At 35.5% G+C, this 15,258-nt stretch overlaps 1 protein-coding gene across 1 annotated transcript in view; it reads left to right on the top strand.

Moving 5' to 3' along the window:
- DDX6 (DEAD-box helicase 6) overlaps positions 1-14,806 on the top strand; it is a 37,846-nt gene extending 23,040 nt beyond the window's left edge. Inside the window, exons 10-13 of the mRNA XM_044669613.1 lie at positions 651-714; positions 10,691-10,792; positions 11,445-11,627; positions 12,741-14,806. Coding sequence (XP_044525548.1) covers positions 651-714; positions 10,691-10,792; positions 11,445-11,620 — 342 coding nt within the window. The 3' untranslated portion in view covers positions 11,621-11,627; positions 12,741-14,806. The remainder of the gene's footprint in view (positions 1-650; positions 715-10,690; positions 10,793-11,444; positions 11,628-12,740) is intronic.
- Positions 14,807-15,258: the final 452 nt, after the last annotated feature.

The following is a 15,258-nucleotide window of genomic DNA, read 5'->3' as shown; positions in this document are numbered from 1 at the left end:
AGATTTTAATGTTAGCTTGATTCTTTCACATACTCTATTCATACCAATAAAAGTACCCAGCAAAGATAGTATAGTAGATGTTTAATAATTTACTTGAAAGCAGTTGGAGTGGTGGATCGAAAACTGGCTTTGGAGCCAGGAAGATCTGAGTTCAAGTCCTGCCTCTGTCATGTACTGGCTCTGTGACCTGGACAAGTCACTTTACTATTTTCACTGCTGTGGGCTTCTCTTTAGATTAGAGAGAAGGTTAATATTAGTAGGGAGAGTTGCCTCATCTTGGAGTTACCCATATCAATAAAATAACAGATCCAATCCCTTTCCTCTCCCTGTTGGTTTCAGTGGGTTATAAAAGCTACATTTAGAACTAGAACTTTAGCCTTTAGATAAAAGAGAAACCATACTAATTTAGAAAGCATATATTTGGCCACTAAAAAAATTTGAGCAGATTTTTAAAAGAACCTAAAAATATAATTTTGTATGAAAACCAAATGAAGTTTTTAAAGTTGAGAACAAAATCTCAAGTTTGCTTTAGTATTTATAAATTTGCTTATGATTCTCTTGTGTGCTTTAAGATTTATGGGGGAGAATTCTGTTCCTTATGTGATTTCATTTAACTTTTTAAACAAGTTGACTTATTTATGTATCTCCAGGAACACCGAAATCGTGTATTCCATGATTTCCGAAATGGCTTATGCCGTAATCTTGTTTGCACTGGTAAGAATTTTGTACCTCCTTTGCTTCTTATTTATCCTGTTCTGCTTTGATTTGCTTTTACTGTCCTGTCCCTTTTCTTTCCACCACTAGCACTGCCAGAAAAATAACTAACATTGAGATTAAATACCATTTACTCTTAAAATTGTATTCTTTATGTGAAATTGCAAGAAAATTGTCCTAGCATTGAGACCTTAACCTTGCCTGTAAAACTTGTGTGGTTGTTTTGGTTTTGTTGATTTGCTTGTTTTTGTCTTTCCAAAGCTGAATTGGCACACAACACAAATTGAATTGTATTAGGGATCTACTTATATTTTTGCAATTTTGTTGTTTTTCATACATAAATTTTAGGGGAGAACATAGTCTTGCTATATTGATATAAAATTGGTGACTTGAACCCAATTTATAAGATAGAGAAGAAAATCTGGATTTTCAAAAATGTTGGTGGGTATATCAGCATGATGCAATGGAAAGAGCACTAATTCTGGAGGCAGAGGATCTGTTTTCAAATCCTGCCTCTTGTGCTTATCATTTATGTGACCTTAGTCAGGACACTTAACCATTTCTATTCCTCATTTTCTTATTTGTAAAATTGGGGATTGGACTAGATCGAGGGGTTCTTCACTAGGAGTTTGTGAATGTTTTTTATATATTTGATAACTATTTAAAACCTTATTCTGAGAAGGAATCTTATTGGTTTAATTACTACATTGCCAATGAGGTCCATAACATAAAAAAGTTTAAAACCCCTTGATAATAGATGGATTCCTGAAGTTCCCTCCAGCTTTCAACTCAATGATTCTTTAATCTCAAAAACTTCTCCACAATTCTAGAAGAGTACTTAAATCAGTTCAGATATAGATGTCTATGTACAAGGCTATTAAATCCTGCGTCTTATTTATGGTTAAACATTTTATTTCTTTGTCTTTTTTAAAGTAAATTTTTTTTCTTTAACGTGTGCACTTTTATTTGAACTGGTCTTAAGTCAGTGTACAAGTAAAGCTCCTCCCCTCCCCCAAGTACTGGCACCAATCTCATTAAACTCCCAGGGAGACTGTTAAAGTCTTCATTCACATCTATGTTGGGGGCAGGGAGAGAATTTAGGGAGCCATTCGTTATGGCTGACAATTAAAAAAAAAAAGGAACAAGTATTAAGGCGGAAGATACAAAAAGTTTTTTTTTTAAGGATTACATAATTTACACGTAAAGCAATACTACTGCCACCCCCCACCCCCACCCCCTGGTCTGGATTTTAAGTTGCTCTCTGCCCCTGTGGGGATAGAGCAAGACGACCTTCCTAGAGGCAAGTAACTCTCTGTAACAATGCATTATATAATATTTGGAATGACTTATTAAAAAAAATGTCTTTTTAAAGTAAATTTACTTTGAGTTTCCAGCTTTGATTTAGCTGTCTAGTTATCACTAGATGTCAAAGAAGAGGAGACTGAAATATAAATTCATGCCTGTTATAAGTCAGTCCTTTTTTTCCCTATTGTTTAGGGATAATAAATGACAAAAATAATTTAAAAAAAATTTTTTTTTAAGCTCTTGCCTTACATCTTAGAATTGCTACTAAATATTGTTTCCAAGGCAGAAGAATGGTAAGGGCCTGGCAGTAGGGGTCAAGTGACTTGCCCAGTGTCACCCAGCTGGGAAGTGTCTGAGGCCGGATTTGAACCTAGGACCTCCCATCTCTAGGCCTGGCTCTCAATCCACTGAGCTATCCAGCTGCCCCCAAGTTTCTGAGACTGAATTTGAATCTGGGATCTCCCTCCCATCTCTTAGCCTAGCTCTCCACTGAGCCACCGTGTTGCCCCTAGAATATAACAATTTTTTCTCAGTCTTCATATTTCTTTACTTCTGTAGCGTTCGGTACTATTGATCATCCTTTCCTTTTATGTGCGCTGTCCTCTGGAATTTTTTGTTCCTCCTCTGTCTTGGTTCTCCTTTCTGAATCAGTCCCCTTTGCTGGATTATTCATTATGATATATAGTTGTCCTAGGCTCATATTATATACTCTCATTTGGTGACCTTGTTGACTCTCATAAGTTTAATTATTATTTCCATCTAGGTGACCCCCAGATATATGTCTAGACCTTGCTTCTCCTGAGCTCCAGTTCAGTTTCACTAGTTGTCTTTTTGGACATTTTAAATTGCATTTCCCAGAGGCATTTCAACTTCATCAGATCCAAAACAGAACTCGTTCCTATCTTTTCCTCCAAATCTCTTCTTAACTACTAAGCACCAACCATCCTTCTAGTAACTCAGGTTCACAACCTCAGTGTCATTTTTTAATTTTTCCACACAGTTTATCTGATCACTTTACAAATTTTGTTAATCCTACAGCTATATGTCTTACATGCATCCCCTTCTTGCTAGTTATATGACCACCATACTAGTTTAGACTCTTCAACACCTTGCCTCCTAATTGTTTCCCTGCTTCCAGTCTTTATCCATTCAAATCTATCTTCCCCATAGTTGCTGAAGTAATTTTCCTAAAGTAACAGGTTTGACTATGTCATTTCCCTAGTCAAATAAATTTTATTGGTTCCCTTTCACTCTAGGAGCACATGTAAACTATTGCATATTTAAAGCTCTTGGCAAACTTGTCCCATACCCTTCCAATGCTATTACACATCACTCTCCCCATATTTTGTAGTCCTTATCTAGTGGCCTACTTGCTGTTTATCACACATAGCACTCAATTTCCTAGACTTGCACCTTTGCACTGGGCATCTTCAATGGCTGAAATGCCTTCCTTTTTTTTACCTCCACCTCTTGAAATGCCTAATTTCCTTCAGGACTTGGCTCAGATAGTACTATTATCATAGGTCGTTTTCATGGATTCCTTGGTTTCTGTGGCCTTCCTCTCCAAGATTACTTATAGCATCTTGATGTGTTTTTTCCTTATATGTACCTATATGTGATGTGTCATCACCCTAATAAGTTCTTTGAGAGTAAGCATTGTTCAGGTTTTGTATTTATGTTTGCAGTGCCTAGGTAGGACCTGGCTTTATTGTACATCCTTATTAAATGCTTATCAGTTGGTCAAATTCAATTTAACAAGCATTTGTTCAGTGCTTACTACATAAAATCACTGCTCTTGGTACAGGTGATATAAAAAGGAAAATAGTTCTTGTTCTCAAACAGTTTACATTCTAATGGGAGAAGGGAGAGTTGAGGTTGGCTATAATGTATACACAGATAAATAAATACAATGTATTTCTAGTGGGGTGGGGAGACACTAAATTGGGGTAGATGGATAGAAAACACCTGATATAGAAGGTGTTATGATTAAAAATAATAAAGACTGATATAAATATAGAAATTAGTAGTTTAATTAAAGCCGTGGCCATGCTGGTAAAATCATTAGACCACGCGCCGGTAAGAATTCAAAACTGCCGCCCCAGCCATTATTGTTACCTCCGCGCGCTCAGATAGCTAAAGAGGGCTTACTTTCGATTCTCCTCCCATTTAAACTGTCCTCTGCGTGGTGACGCAGGCATTCCCACGCCCAAAGAACTGGAACCGGAAACCCGTTGGACCATGGGAAATGTAGTTTGATAGTTCCAACGTGTCCATAGAAAATATATATATACTTTTAAATGGCATTTCCCAAATTTCAATTAACAAAGGTGGCCTCTGAATTGACCCTTGAAGGGAACTAGGAATTCCAAGAGGTAAGGAGAGAATACATTTCAGGCTTAGCTATAGCCTGTGCTTAGCTATATAAATTAACAAATTTAAATATGCAATAGTTTACATGTGTTCCTAGAGTAAAAGGGAACCAATAAAATAGTCTGAGGTAGAATAATGTCATTTACAGGATATAGCGAGTTTTCGGGTTTGGCTGGAGCATCTTATAGTACATGACAAAGAAAAATGTGAAGTAACTCCAGGAAGATAAGCCAAAGCTAGATTTGACTTTTAAGTGCAAAACAGTGGCGTTTGTATTTGATCCTAGAGATTTTTAAGTAGATTGATATAGACCAGTAGTTCCCAAACTTTTTTGGCCTACCGCCCCTTTTCCAGAAAAAATATTACTTAGCACCCCCTGTCACATACTATCATCACCCACTTAAAGTTATTCACTGCCCTCAAATGCACCTGTGGCCATCACCGCCCCCCTGGATTGCTACAGCACCCACTTTGGGAATCACTGATATAGACAAACCTAATATTTTAAGGCTTGATATGGACAGACCTGAAAATTTCAATTTGACAAGAACATAAATTGTAGAGGGGACAGTGTGAAATGGGAACCATTATAAGATCATGATGTAAAGTTGGAAGGGACCTCATGAGTCATGTCCAACACCTTCATTTTATAGATGAATCTGAGAACCAGAAAGTTAAATTTCTTGTCCAAGGTTATATGGCTAGTAAATGTCTATGGCATGGTTTGGACCCATTTCTTCTTGACTCCCAATCTAGTGCTCTGCCTTTTCTCTTATGCTGAGTCAATTAGGAACCTACTACACTTGACTGGGCTAGTGGGAACTAAGCACAGCAGTAGTCCAGATGAACTTGTGTATGAGAAAGGAAGATTGACAAAAAGAAGTGTGGTATAGTGGATAAAGTGCTGAAATTATTAGGAACACATGAATTATAACCTTCCTTCAGATGTATGCTAGCTGTGTGACTGGGCAAGTCACTCTATGAATCTCAAATAAGAGAATTGGATTGAATGGCTTTTGAGTTCTCTTCTCAGCCTCTTTGTGATCTGATAAGGGGAGAAATGATGGAGATTTTGTGAAGGCAGTTGGTCGTCAAGCCATGGCAACTGATTGGATGTGGAGAATAAAAGAGAGGGAAGTTAGAAGATAACAAAATTGAAAACATTAGTAACTGAAAGGATGGAAACGGAAATTAGGAAGAAGAATGAGTTATGTTTTGTACATTTTTAAATATGGGCCAATTAGAAGTTGGTTTGGATATATATATATAGAGAGAGAGATCCGCATGTCATTTTCTCAGATATGATACCTGAACCTATAGGATTTAATGCTATATGATGATGATTCAGCAAAGGGGACTGAGAAAGCTGTTATGGAGGTAGGATGAGAACCAGAAGAAAGCACTGGGAAGAAAACCAGGGAGTCTATGAGGTTTAGTTAAATTTTTTTTCTTTTTTTAATTCTTTGTTACAAGAGATGATCATTCACTGGATAGGGAAGGAATATCTTTAGAAATGAAGGTGATATAAAAACAAAAGATACCAACTTTTAAAAATTTTAACCCAAGGAGTCCTCAGAGAAAAGAAAGGATAAGGATATATGTACAAAAATATTGCAGCTCTTTTTTGTAGAAGCATAAAGAGTGCCCATAAATTTGCGGATGGTTTAGCAAATTATGGTATATGAATATAATAGAATATTGTGCCACAAGAAATAATAAAAAAACCAAACCTGAGAGATCCTGTATGAACTGATGCCATGTCAAGTGAGGAGAACCCAGTGAATTAAACAATAACCATATTGTAATGAAAAATAACTAAGACTTAAAAACTTTGATCAATTTAAAAATTAGTGGTCACAGTTCTAAAAAAAATGATAAAATATGTTCTTCACCTGATAGTGAAGTGATGAACTGAAGGTGCAGAACTGTAGGATGACATGTTTTTGGACAGGTATTATGGAGATATGTTCTGTTTGACTGCATATTTGATTCAAAGAGTCATACTTTTATTTAACTTGGGGTAGGGAATGAGATAAGGAAGTTTGCCAAGAGGTGCCAAAATAGAAAAAAGAAATTAAGAAAAGAGGGTTATTGAGACATTTAGAATGCACAGAAGAGAACAAAAGAAAAGTCAGTAGAAAAAAACAGACAAGCAAGACAGCTTTGAAAAGCATGTGTTGAAATTGTATATTTGACAGGCAAGGTATACATAATGCAGATTCATGGCTCCATGTTCAGTCCTTCTATTTTACTTTGTTTACGGAATTATTTATTTGGTGTTAGGTTCAAAACAGAAATAAAATAAAGGGAAAAGAAAAGCATAGGAAAAATAGCTCTAATAAGTTTGAAGTGATTATATGATCTAGTGAATCATTTGGGGGGATGAGGGAGATCTGGGAATGCATATAGGCATTAAGGATCCCAGTGGGATTAAAGATGAGAGAGAAGAAATGATAAAAAGGGAATGACTTCTGAAAGAAAAAAAAGAGAATGGGTTCAAGGGCACAATTTGAGGATACAACCTTCTTGGCAAAATTCAAGCAAGGCAAAGAGGCCATGTTCCTGGTCTTCTGGGAGACCTTATCACAAGGGAGAGAATGTGGGGTTATCATTGAGGAGATTTGAGGAGGGAGTTCATTTTTCACACAAAGACAGATCTGAACAATTGGAGAAATATGAATTGCTTATGAGTAGGCCAAATCAATATAATAATAAAAACGACTGTTTCCTGTTAATTTATTCATTGCCATACCAAATTACCAAAGAATTATTTTTTTGGAGCTAGAAAAGATAGTAACAAAATTCATCCAGGAGATCTAAGAAGTCAAGAATATCAAAGGAATCGATGTAGGAAAAATAGGAGGAAGGCACCCTAGCTATGCCAGATTTCAAACTATGTTACAAGGTGGTAATACAAACAGTCTGGTGCTGGTTACAGAATAGAGTGGTGGAAGAATAGATTAGGTACATAATACACAGTAGTAAATAACCATAACTGTGTAGTGATTAGGATAAGAACTCACTGACAAAAAAAAAATGCTGGGAAAACAGTTTGGAATAATGTAGAAATAGAACATTTCACACTATATATATATGCCAACGTAAGGTAAAATTGATAAATGATTTCATCATGAAAAGTAATATAAGTAAATTGGAGGAGCATGGGGGCAGCTAGATGGCTCAATGGCTAGTCAGGCCTGGAGATGGGAGGTCCTAGGTTCAAGTTTGGTCTTAAGGCATATCCTACCTTGGAACTAATACTTAGTATTGAGTCTAAGATAGAAAGTAAGAGATTTAAAAAAAAAAAATAAGGGAGTATCAAAAAGTTTACCTTTCAGATCTATGAATAATGGAAGAATTTATGTCCAAACAAGAAATAGGATCATGGGAAGTAAAATAGATTATTTTGAAATTAAAAAACTTTTCTACAAACAAAACTGTTGTAGCCAAAATTTGAGGGAAAGGAGGAGGGAAAAAATTATATCAAGTTTCTCTGATAAAGCACTCATTTCTCAAATCTACATAGTAACTGAATCAAGTTTTTTTTTAGTCATTACCCAACTTATAAATGGTCAAACTGTTTCAAAATAGTCTTCAGAAGAAAAATTCAAAGCTATCAAATAAAAAAAAGTCAAAGTTATCAAATCAACAAGCCTTGTGAAAAAATGTTCTGAATCACTATTGATTAGAGATACACAATTTAAAGCAACCATTTCACACTTATTATTAGATTGGCTGGCGAGGCAGAAAAGAAAAAGGACATGCTAGAGGGATGTGGGAAAATTGGGAAACTAATGAACTATTGGTGGAGTTTTTAATTAGTCCAACCATTCTCTAGAACAATTTGAAACTACTCAAAAGGTTATAAAACTTTGATGCCCTTTGATTCAGCAATGGTACTGCCAGGTGTTTATCCCAGAGGGATTAAAGAAAAAGAAAAAGGACCTATTTGCACAAAAATACTAATAGCAGCTCATTTGTGGTGTCAAAGAATTGGAAATTGAGAAGATGCGGGAAAGGCTAAACAAGTTTGATATATGATTGTGATGGAATACTTTTTGTGATCTAAGAAATGACAAGCAGGAAGGTTTCCAAAAAATCTGGGAAGACTTAAATGAACTGATGCAAAACAGAGAGCAGAATAGGAAACCATTGTACATAATAACAACAGTATTTATTGTAAGGATGATCAGTTGTGAAAGACTTGGCTACAAGTGACCTGAGAAAATTCCAAAGGACTTGTGATTAGAAAAGTACTGTCTTCTTGCAGAGAGACAGCTGATGAACTCTTGAGTGCAAATTGAAGCATGCTTTTCAAACTATTTTTCGGGGGGGGGGGGGTGTTTTTGCAACACAGCTAATATAGAATTTATGTTTTGTATGACTTTGTATGTATAATTCATTTATTTCTTGCCTTCTAAAGGGGGTGTGTGAGGGGCAGGAGGCAAGGAGAGAATTTGGAACTCAGAATTCTAAAATATGAATGAGATTTTTTATTCCCTTTTTTGTTTTTAATATTTTACTTTTTCCAATTACTTGGTAAAAATTTTAACATTTGTTTTTTGAAATTTTCTGTTCTAAGTTCCCTCCCCTCTTATCAAAAAGGCAAGCAATTTCATATAGGTTATATATGTGGCCATGCAAAATATATTTCCGTATTAGTCATATTGTGAAAAAAAACAGACCAAAAGAAAAAACAAACCATGGAAGAAATAAAGTAAAAAGTAGTATGCTTTGATCTGCCTTTAGATTCCATAAGTCCTTTGGAATTGTCTTGGATCCTTGTATTACTGAGAATTGCTAAGTCATTCATAGTTGACCATCATACAATTTTGTTGTTACTGTGTATAATGTTCTGGTTTGGTTCACTTCATTTTGCATCAGTTCATGTAAGTCCAGGTTTTAAAAAAAAAAAAAGTCAAAAACATTTTTATACACAATTGGGAAATATTTAATAAAATAAAATTATTAAGAAAAGGAATAGATAGATGACAGATATTGCAAAGGAAAAATTATTAGGACTTGGTGACTAGTACGTTTTGGAGGAAAAGACAGAAAGATGAAATTTTAAAGTTTTTTATGCCTGGGAGAATGCTGTTGTCATTCCTATTAGAAGGAGATTGGAGTCAAGTTTAAGAGAGAAGATATATTTTAGATGCATTAGGATCAGCTAATTAGGATTAGCTGACAAGCAATTCAATCTGGGTTCTACATGTATTATGCAAAACATTTCCGTATTCATTTTTGTAAGTGAATAATCTTATAAAACTAAAACCCCAAAACATATGTCCAAATAAACAAGTGATAAATCATATACTTTCATCTTCATTTCTACTCCAACAGTTCTTTCCCTGGAGGTGGATAGCTGCCTTTTTCTTAAGTCCCTCAGAATTGTATTGCTGTTAGTAGCAAAGTCTATTGCTTTTGGTCATTTCACAATATTGCAGTTACTGTGTATGATATATTCCTGGTTCTGCTTATTTCACTCTGCATCATTTCATGTGGGTCTTTCCAGCTCTTTCTGAAAACATTCTGTAATAATAGTATTCCATCACCATCATATACCACAGTTTGTTCAGCCATTCCCCAATTGAGGGATGTCCCTTTAGTTTCCAATTCTTTTGACACCACAAAAAGAGAGGCTATAGATATTTTTGTACAAGTAGGTCCTTTTCCCTTTTTTCTTAATCTCTTTAGGACACAGACCTAGTAGTTGGTATTACATTGGACATAATTCCTAATTGTCCTCTGAGAGAGAAAATATTCTGAGAGAAAAATAATGGCCCAAAGGTTGACTTTTAAGGAACACTCAGATTTAGGAGTTAAGAAAAAGAGGGACTATCAAGTGAATGGGAAATCAGCAAGGGAGAAGGGAATTTTAAGAAGGTTGGGAATAATCACCAGCATCTGTTGCTACAGAGCACAAATGCATGAATGACTGAGGGAAAAAGAATAATTGTTGTCATTAGGCAGCATTAATAGTGGCCTTAGAGTATGTCATCACAGTTTAAAACCTTTTCAGTTTCATTTCTGAGCCCAGAGATCACTAATCCTTAGGGTATTCATACTTTCACAGTTGCCTTAAACTGTCATTTCTCTTGTTTTCAAAAGTCTAGAAAATGAAAGTGCATAAACAGTAGGTTTTTCCTATTAGGTGAATGCTAACTTAGAATCATGTTATTTTTGTTCAGGTGTATTTGTGTAAATTTAAATGGAATAAGACCACATAAAAGATGTTTAAAAGTGTTAGTGAAAAGAGTAATATTTGAACAATAGCTTAAGGAAACTCTTGTGTTTTCAGATCTGTTTACCCGAGGTATTGATATCCAAGCTGTGAATGTGGTGATAAACTTCGACTTTCCAAAGCTGGCAGAGACCTATCTCCATCGTATTGGCAGATCAGGTAAGGAAATGGAAGAAAGATGTTCTTTAGTAAAGTTGTGTTTGCCTGTGTATGATATGAATTTCTGGTTCTTTTGAACATGTAAAAGGTTATCTGAAGAGTTAATGGGAAAAGTGTTAAAAGTTTCTAATTTTGAAAGATAATTATATAACTTAATCCTGCTTGGTATTAAATACCAGGATTTTAATCAGTTATTCATTTTTCTGGACCTCTTAACCAAGTTTTCTACTGTCTCACAATTATTTAGCCATATGCTTACTTGAGATAAAAATTTAACCTGTGTGAAACACGAATATTAAGCAGATAATCTCTGTACTATTTAAAGCTATATATTTTGGTCATTTTCAATTGTGCATCCATTTTGTCATGTGAAATACTAAAATAGAACTTACTTGATATGAAATTTGTTGGGGGGTTTTTTGTTTTTAGATTTAAATATTTTATTTTTTTAGAAAAATTTTCCATGGTTATATGATTCATATTTTTCCTTTTCCCTTCACCCCCTCCCCCCATATCCAATGCACATTTCCACTGGTGAAACCTGAAATTTGAGAAGAGCCAACAAGTAGTTTCATATACTCAAAATGATGTCAAATTGAAATGTTCATTCCCTGTACACTAGTTTAAAATTTATCCTTTTCTCTCTTAACAGGTCGCTTTGGTCACCTTGGTTTGGCCATCAATTTGATCACATATGATGATCGATTCAATCTAAAAAGTATTGAGGAGCAACTGGGAACTGAAATTAAACCCATCCCAAGTAACATTGACAAGAGTCTGTATGTGGCAGAATACCACAGTGAGCCTGTAGAAGATGAGAAACCTTAACAAGCATGTGAGTATTTGACTATATTTCTGAATCGAGAGAAGAAGAAATAGAAATAAGGCATTATCCTTTCATTTCACCCCCTGGGAAAGTGTTCTGTCCAATTTATGATATGTTAATAGAACAAAAGGGTGAAACTCTAGTAGTAAACTCCTCCAGTTGTAGAGGTTCAGTAAGCATACACATATATCTCTAGTGAGACTCTGCTCTCATTAGGGATCAATGTCTTGCATTTAGCCTATTCAGTGCAATAATAGTTTGTATCAAAATCAAATTGTACATTGGTTGAGAGGAGTATTTTAAAATAATACCCAACAAATATAGTTACATGAAATAGCTTTGGAGTTTGTCATGACAGAACTTAATTTGATTTTTTAAATATACATTTATGAGAAGATACCTGTTATTAAAGCTAATAATGAAGGGAACATACAGTGTTGCTTAATAATTCTATGTGAAAGGCACACATCTACCCTTTTACCTTGATCACTTCTGGGTATATGCCTCCTAGCATTCACTCTGGCTACTGATGTTTGCACTAACAAATTAGATAAAAGCAGTTATTACTGTATCACAAGAAAATTAAATGAATAATTAAGAGCTTATCATAACTACCTAATGCCTCTTTCACATTCTCACCTTTTTACTTAGAGGGATGAAGTCCTTATAGCCATTACTGATTTTAAAGAGTTAACTTATTTAAATTTTTTTTCTCCCAAATTAGCTGTCAAGATTTTAAAATCTTATTTCTTTGCCACTGTGGAGTTGTAAGCAGGCCCAATTCAGATCTTTAAGATATCTTTCTCTTAGTCTAATCGCTATAGATTGCCTGTGATAGTGAGAAAGATCTTTGAAAAACAATGCCAAAAGAATGTGAATACAATCATGCTCATCTAGTTTCTTTTTGAGGTACCTAGCAGAAACTTCTCCTTTTTCTAAAAGAAGAGATGCCCTAAAGGGATAGAAATTCATTGGGACCCCTAGAGAAAAGGCCTTCTCTAAATCACAAAGAGCTAGAGAAAACTTGGGGTGTCCCATTTAAAAGGATAGATATTTTTTTTTTAAGTCCTGGTTTACATTTCTTTCATTAACATTAATTTCTTGTTTCTCCACTTTCCTTAGGCTTTGACAAACTACAGAAGCCCATCTGGATCTGTGACACATCGTTTCTTTGGGAATGCTCTTCTCTTTGTGGGTTTTTCGTCTTCTTTTCGTTTTGGAACTATGAAGACTTAAAAAGAGCTCAGACTTTTTTTTTCTTTTTAATCTGGCGGAGAGGAGAAAAAAGCTGAAAAGAAGGAATATACCTTTTTTGTTCCACTTGTTTGCACTGTGTGCTGACTGAACATTAGTTGCACTAACTGCTGGTTTTAAAAAATTTCTTCTGGGAGGCAGGGGAAGGAGGAGAAAAAAAAAAAAGGAAGAGGAGGGGAGAAACCCTGAAAAGAGAAGAATCTTGATAAACACAAGCTTGTCTACTATTTCAAAATTCTCCAACAGTTGACTAGGAGTGCATTTCAACTTCTCCCTGGTTCTCATCCGTTTTTAAGCCTAAAGAGCTTGTTACTTATTTGTGCGAAGTGCCTTATGCTATGAGACCATTCAGAATATCATCTTTCAGACACAGCCCAAGGAATCAACAATGGCAATTCTTTCTTTTTTTTTTTTCCCTCTCCCCATCCCTTTTTGTTTTCAGGTCAGTCTCCTTACCTTCCCCTCCTCATTCACCCAAATACTCAAGCCCAGGGCTGGGAAATGAAACATATTGGTAATGTTAAACACTTTGTTTTTTGTTTGGTTTTTCATCGGAGGAGTTGATATGCAACAGCAGTTCACCCGCACTGTAAATACATGTATTTAAAAAAACCCAAGTAAAAAAATCTGGGCTGAGTAGGTGCAACATCATCGCTCCCGAAGGAAAGAGCAGTCTATCATTGCAGGAGCCATATGACAAGCCTTTGTGCTCTTTAGCAGAACACTAAAGACTGGTTTACATAAGCCTCCATTAGTAGTTATGGCACTTGATGTGTAGACATGTCAGAGCCTTGACCCTCTTTCCTCTGTGGCAAAGCGTGTCCCATAGAAAATTGGATGTGTATACTTGTATAAACTTTGTAAATACGTTTTTTTCTGGGTTCATATATAACTTTTTTTTTATGAAGGTTGCTGGGATTAAGGGGATTAGACTGATTATGGGAGCAGCTAAAAATGAGAGGGGCTCAGTTTTTCGCAACACTAAACTCTAAAAAGTGCTCCGGCCTCTTACTGTAGAAAGCAGGCCTCTATGGGGAAATCCAAGAGTTGAGAAAGGGACTTTAGGGTGGGTGATAAGGGGTATTCATTTATACTTGCTGCCACACTGCTCTACCCAATACTGTGGAGGAGTCCTAGAGAGAGAACAAAGAAACTTAAAAAATGTATAGCTCAAAATGTTTTTGAGATGTTTTCTGACATTCCTCCTTCCCCCTCTTCAAAAACAGAAACAAAAAAACTTCATAAACTACATGCTTTGAAAAAGGGGGTAAAGATGAATCTACCTTACAGAGTAAACATTCTAGCAGGTAGTAGTATTGTTGAGCAGCATATATAAAGCACAGATCTGAGTTTCAGAATATTAGAAGATACCAGTTTATATAAACTGACTTCTGGAGCTTTTTTTTTCTGTGGATTATTTCTTCTAGTGTATGCATTTGTTGCCCCCAAACACCTTGATAAACAGATTTTGTGCAGGGATGGGCAAACCCTGAGACCTGTTAACTAAAAAGCTACAGAAAGCTGCTTGCCATCCTCTATGTTTTGGCATGAGTTGCTGTCTGTCATTCTGCATTGTATATTGCTGGCAAACGCTTTATGGTCAATAGTGTTGCTTTAAATTGTGCCCCTCCCAATATGCTTGATGTTTGGCCTGATCTCCAGGCAAAAGGAGTGAGAAGAATCAAAACCAGTAAACTTTTTTGTTGTTTTTTTTGTTGTTGTTGTTGTTGGGGTTTTTGTTTTTTTTTCTTTTCTTTAATTCCCTTTTTAGCCCAGTGTACTGTAGTCGGTCAGGAGGCATCTTCAAACCACAACCTCACTTCCCCAACTCCAAGATAGTTTTTCTGGATCCGTTTTTTTAAAAAGCCCTAATATAATCAGATCCTATGTATTCTTCCATGTTTGTTACCTGGACAAAAGAATTGATCTTATAAGTTATGGTTTATTGTTTTTTTTTAAACCACTCTTTTTACTTTATTCTAAACAAAATTGTCTATAGACCGATCAGAAACCTGACCGATGCCTCCTGATCAGACTTAACAATGATTCTTTTCCAACTGTAGCAAGAGCTGCATTGCACAGTACAAACTCAGACAGTAATTAGAGCTGTATGAGCCATATACTGTCTATCCAACCAATGTTAGGTACTAAATGTAAACAATAATTTAGGAAATAACTTTTTTTGAGGGGGGAGGGAACATATGGGTAACAAATTTTGACCAAATTTTAAATTTTACCCTCGTACTGAAGCAGCTCATTTTTTTTTTTTCTGGCGAGACAAGAGGGATCATTTAATACAACAAAGATGGAGAAGCAAATGTAAATATAATTTTGTATCTCGCAACAGAGTTTGTGTGTGAGTGAACAAGCAGATCAGTCCCACTCT

Source organism: Gracilinanus agilis, chromosome 3 (genome assembly GCF_016433145.1).
Source record: "Gracilinanus agilis isolate LMUSP501 chromosome 3, AgileGrace, whole genome shotgun sequence".
Taxonomy (NCBI): Eukaryota; Metazoa; Chordata; class Mammalia; order Didelphimorphia; family Didelphidae; genus Gracilinanus; species Gracilinanus agilis.
Note: the sequence above shows the minus strand (reverse complement) of the source record. Positions and strands in the feature narration are given on the sequence as shown.